The sequence below is a fragment of the Panthera pardus genome, unplaced genomic scaffold (assembly GCF_024362965.1).
Source record: "Panthera pardus isolate Hobbes unplaced genomic scaffold, ASM2436296v1 HiC_scaffold_16, whole genome shotgun sequence".
NCBI lineage: Eukaryota > Metazoa > Chordata > Mammalia > Carnivora > Felidae > Panthera > Panthera pardus.
The window spans coordinates 149,476,213-149,481,747 of NW_026526721.1; the positions used below are offsets into that span (position 1 = coordinate 149,476,213).

The 5,535-nt window shown below is 44.9% G+C and overlaps 1 protein-coding gene across 1 annotated transcript; it reads right to left on the minus strand.

Moving 5' to 3' along the window:
• Positions 1-1,294: 1,294 nt before the first annotated feature.
• On the minus strand, positions 1,295-4,814 carry RPL14 (ribosomal protein L14). The gene is made up of 6 exons (XM_019418811.2): positions 4,691-4,814; positions 4,074-4,175; positions 3,544-3,638; positions 2,201-2,300; positions 2,053-2,106; positions 1,295-1,625 (listed from the first exon to the last, which is right to left on the minus strand). The coding sequence occupies exons 1-6, from the start codon at positions 4,691-4,693 to the stop codon at positions 1,347-1,349; spliced, it is 633 nt and encodes a 210-aa protein (XP_019274356.1). The 5' UTR covers positions 4,694-4,814; the 3' UTR covers positions 1,295-1,346.
• Positions 4,815-5,535: the final 721 nt, after the last annotated feature.

Consider the following 5,535-nt stretch of genomic DNA (forward strand, 5'->3'; position numbering starts at 1 on the left):
CAGATTTAGCTCCTAAATCCACTTTTTTTTTCCTCTTCAAAGGATGTATAACTTCTTAATCCCTCCTCCTTTAGGCTCCGTTCTGTCTTTTCTCAAAAACTGATTCCTTTCCAACTAGCTGCTTTTCCAGAAGCATCCAAACGTGTCCATCAGTCCAACTACAAAATCAAAACCTCCAAACTCTACGTAACATTTCTTCACTCACTGCCCTCTCCCTCTCACGTTGACAATCCCAACGTTCTGTGGCTTCCACGTCCCCTTTCTGGCTTCCCACCTCTGATCATTCCTTCCCAATCTTTCTCTATTCGTCTCCTTCCCGAGGGCATCTTGAGTGACTGCTTACATACCCACGAACCCCAAATCTGTCCTTAAGAGCTGTGTCATTAACTACCACCGCTCCTATGAACCAGTCACTGGGCTGTCCAATCACCATTTACTTCCCTACTCCATGAAGCACACCGCATAGGAGGAAACTGGGCTTGATAAGGAACATGCCTGAACCACAAAGCACTTAAGTGACAGAGCCAGGATCTGAATGCAGGTTGTCAGCATCCTGGTTTTATCTACCAGACTATCAGGTTAAGTCTGTGTAGAACCTACCCTGTGAATAACCTTGCTCCAGCTTTTTCTTCCACAGGCAATGAGCCAAAGTACAAACCAGAAAACCTTAGCACATTTGGCTCTTACTTTCCTTCCAGCCCAATCCATGAAGGCCTCCTACATGGCACTACAGCTACTTGGTTTGTACCAGTCAAGGTGAGGAATACTGCCACATCTGTACCACACCTTTGACCTTCCCAGTAAACGTTCCCTTAAGATTCAGTCCAACGTGACCTAAATCTGAGGGATCACTCCATTGGAAAACACTCAATGGCCTGTTGCACTCCTCATGGATCAAACGCTAACCTGCCATTTTGTTCTGGGGTCTTTAGCCAGTCCACCACATTCTTGACTTTCCTACCACCCTTCTTATACCAGCTTTCTTTCAGGTTCCAGCTGAAGATCCCCACTTACCTAGATAACTCCCCACCCCTCAGGAAAGGACAGGTAACCCTAAACTGCCTGTATTTCCCTTATCTACTCTGCACCATTTGCCTATTAGTATCACCAAACAAGAGTTTTGTCCTCATTAATCCCAGCGAGGCTCCAAAGCCAGCTTCTGGTTAGAAAATGATAGGAAACCAGAGAAACTTTAACCATCATCCCTTGAATAGTAACATTAACAATCCTATCAATCTGCGCCATAATCCTGACCCTAGCAACAGACTTTATGTCATAGATCAAGTACACTTGCCAGCGTGTCAAAAAGAACCTTTATTACGGATTTATAATAGCCTCTTATGCTTTTATGCTTTCTTGCCCGATGCCTTCGGAGCAGGTGCTTTCTGGGCTGGAGCTTTCTGACCCTTTTGAGCCTTTGGAGGTGCTGCCTTCTGGCCTGCAGCTTTTGGGGCAGGAACCTTCTGGGCTGGAGCCTTCTTGCCCGCAGCGGCCATCTTTTTTGCTGGAACTTTGGCAGCAGCTGCTGCAGCAGCACCCTTAGCAGCAGGTGCTTTTTTGGGAGAAGCTTTCAGGAGAGCTGCTTTCTGTAGCTTCCTAACTTCCAGCTTGATTATTCTGTTCCTCTGAAAAATTTCAACATAAATTATTTACCACACATGCACACAAAACCCATTTTTTCCATCCTGTATATATAGGACGTATACGCACAGAAAGCAAGCCTTATGTCTAAGACCCCTATGAATTCAACTCTGGTCTACCAAGCTTGGGCAACCTGAATTACCGACTTTAGGGTTAGAATATAAAAATCTTGGGCGCCTGGGTGGCCCAGTCGGTTAAGCATCTGACTTCGGCTCAGGTCACGATCTCCTGGTTTGAGAGTTTGAGCTCTGCATTGGGCTCTGTGCTGAGAGCTCAGAGCCTGGAGCCTGCTTCAGATTGTGTCTCCCCCTCTCTCTGCCCCTCCCATGCTCATGTTCTGTCTCTCACTAATAAATAAATGTTAAAAAAAAATTTAGAATACAAAAATCTGATAACAATTTTAAAACTTACCATTTTCTTTGCCTTCATGACTTTGTAACGGTCAAAATCTGTCATCTTGGCTTTCTGTGAAAAAGGAAGTAAATAGATGACCGCTCACACCACCCACCACTCCTCCATAAAAGAAAAGGTCACAATTCAAGTAACCCTAAGTCATTACCCTTTCTCTGGCTTCAATCTTCTTGGCCCATCTTGTGGCTGCCCATTTCGTATTGATATCTGCCTTCTGCCAGGCTTGTCGGACATATTTCTGGCGAGCACTACAAAGAGCCGAGACCAGATTAAGGAATCAACTTTGAAGCCACACAGACCCAAAGACAGCTCTGAGCCTTCTGAATGCACAATTTATACCCTGTTAAGTTAAACAGCATAAGCAAAACAAGCCAAAAGCACCCTTCCCACTCATTCATCACACTTCCAGCTGTAGTTGTCTCCAAAGACCACAGACCACTTGGCACACTAGGTCTTTTACTCACTTGAATGTTGTCCACTAAACCAGGATGTCCTATTTATTTTTAAAGTAAGCTCTAGTCCAACATGGGGCTTGGGCTCACAACTCCAAAATCAAGAGGTCCCATGTTCTACTGAGCCAGCCAGGTACCCCCTCAAACATACAATTTTCGTAATAATAATAAAAAAAGCAAACCAATCTTTCTGGATATAAAATTACCTCTGATCTTGTATACACCATCACTCTGGTGCAATGGATGTATAGAAAGCAATTTCCTTTTCATAAAGAATGAGATAAAGCTAATCCTTAGGCCTAATGTTTATTCTGTACAATAATGCTTAAAGATAGGCGGCCAAACAAAAAATCTAATTATAATAATTTTGAGGTTTTGTTCAAATACTTGAAGTATCAAAACCCTGCATGCTTAATAAACCAGCAGTACACGTGACAGCACACGTTCCATGCAATCAACAGTCACTGCAGTCGAAATAACTTTAGAGTAACACATCACAGTGTTTTAACTTCCATAATCTATATCATGTCAAGAAAAAAAAAATCACTGTTGATATCTTCTATTTCCTCTAAGTAGCTGGAAACAGAATCGCTTTAGTGGCTGTCAAAAAGAAATGATGTAGGTTAAATACTTAGTAATTGACACACACTAAAAGCTGAACTAATGACAGCTAGTACTGGAAGAGACAAAAATTAGTTTTTGCTTTTTAAGCTAAAGGTGACTACAATATGTCTGGGAGACCAGAATTCCCCAGGGTGGTATTTGTTGTGTAAATCCTGAAAGGGAGCAAGAAAAAGATGGCAAACCTGGATAAAGACAAAGCCAGAGAACGAGCAGGGTGGAAAAAAAAATCAAAAAGGAAACAACGGCCATTCCTTTCTATACTGAAAACCCCTCTTCTGAATTGTTCCTTCTCTTCAACACTGTATGCTACATTCTCAAGAAAACAAAATGGCAAAATGTTTTCTGAATTAGATGAAGCAAGCTTTTACTAGTATAAACAAAGTTGGGAGAGTGGTGTTGACTGGCATATAGTTACCTGTGAGGAAACTTGAGGATGAAGTCAGTGAGCTGCATGCATTTGAAAGGCATCGCCTGCCTCCTTACCTGAGTGCAAGGTCCATCAACCAAAGCCTAGAACACATAAGATCAAAAATCTCAGTGCAAAACATAATAGTACCCCAAACAAGGATTCGCAAACTTTGGTCACTTAGTTCATGGTTCTCAAATACCAAAAGCATACAAGGGCTTTCCGTGTGCCTGGCTCTGTTCTACACCCACTTTACGCACAGGAACTCCTTTAAACCCCACCAACTGTTTCAGCCCACAATCGGTCAAAAGGTCTGGCCAGTTTAAGTGGCAGAGTAACACTCAAACCCAAGAACCTCTGGCCAATCCAAGCCTGTGCATGAAACCCCCACTTGGCACTGCGTGTTTCCTCAATGGTAAATTAAAGCTACAGCCTGTCCCATTCCTATCTCCAGAGGGCCATTGGGAAAATTACCATTGCCATCATACTGCAGATCAGTCACTGGCATGTGAAGTTGTGCTCCTTTTCCTTACACTTACCCTGTTTTGATCAATAACATCTACAATCGCTACCAGCTTCCCGGCATGAGGCCCAAAGGAGACGTAGGCCACCCGGCCAACCTCCACGAAACGCCTGAACACCTAAAATCGAGGGGGAGGGAGATGGAAAGACTTACTGAAATTGAAAATACTCGTCAGTTTATAAGGCTTTGCAATCCAAAAGCAATAGAAGTAAGGCAAAAAAGAACGTTTGGGGAACACGCCCAAGTGCCATAAGACGACCTGATGAATGGACAAAACACGCAGAGGCGGCGGCGCCAAAGTCCGGTTCCCGCGGGCTGGAGCTCCAAGCACGTGGGGTCTGCACAGCCCTAGGCCGGCTGGGCCCCGGCAGACCCCGGGCCGCTCCAGCTTTCCAGCTCTGGCGGCTACCGCGCGCACGCGAGGCCCGGGCGTGCCGGGCCTGCAAGGCCTTCCACGCGCTCTTCGGCCGGGCGCCTCGCAAGCTCCGAAACTCCGTGCCCCACCCGCCTCGGGACCCTCACCCCAGGCTACCTAAGTCCCGCTGGACATCGTCCCACGCCTTCCTTCCCCCTCCGAGGCGGAGGTGGAGCGGCATGGCCGCCACACCGGGAGGCCGCAACGGCAATACTCACCATGTTGGCGGCGTTCAGCGAGAAGGAAGAAGGGCCGCCCGACCGGGCGGATGTGTAGAAGCCGCCCCGCCCCTGCGATTAACGAGCCGCCGACGCGAGCACTGATTGGTTAGGGTCGTACGTGCATACGCGCACGCATGCTCACTGGGAAAGCATGGCGGAGCCGGTTCGAGCCTTGTTGCATTTTGGCTGACCCGAGCAGTGGTGTATGGTGAGGCAGCCTGGTTAGTGGCAGGACGGTCATCTAGTAGGACTTTAGAATGAAGAGCACAGAAGCTGTGACTTTCATTATAATTGTGTCCGCATTCCATTTGGCTTCTTTTAACATTCTTCCATTTTTCTTCCGTTTCTCCTAAGTACCCCGGATTTTTGTCTAAATGTTGTTACTCATGGCTTAGTACTAGTTTTGTTTTGTTTTGTTTTGTTTTTTCCTCTAAGTGATCCCAGCAATTCTGTTACCTTTTGTTTTATTTGTTTTTTTTTTTTTTTTTTTTTTTTTTTTTTTTTTTTTTTTTAAGTAGGCTCCATGGTGGAGCTTAGATTCACAATCCTGAGATGGAGAGGCACATGCTTTACTGACTGAGCCAGCCAGGCGTCCCTTAACCTTTTATTTTAAAGTAATTCAGGCTTAACAGGAAAGTTGCAAAACAGTACAAATAATTCCCCAGTTTCACTTAAGTTCCCCAAATGTTAACATTATGTTTGCTTTACTGTTCTGTCATTTACTTCTAAACCCATTTGAGAGGATGTTAGACATGATGTACTATTTCCTAAAAAACGAAGACATTATCTTACATAATCAGTGCAATCAAACTTAGGAAAATAATATTAAGCCTATCGTTTAT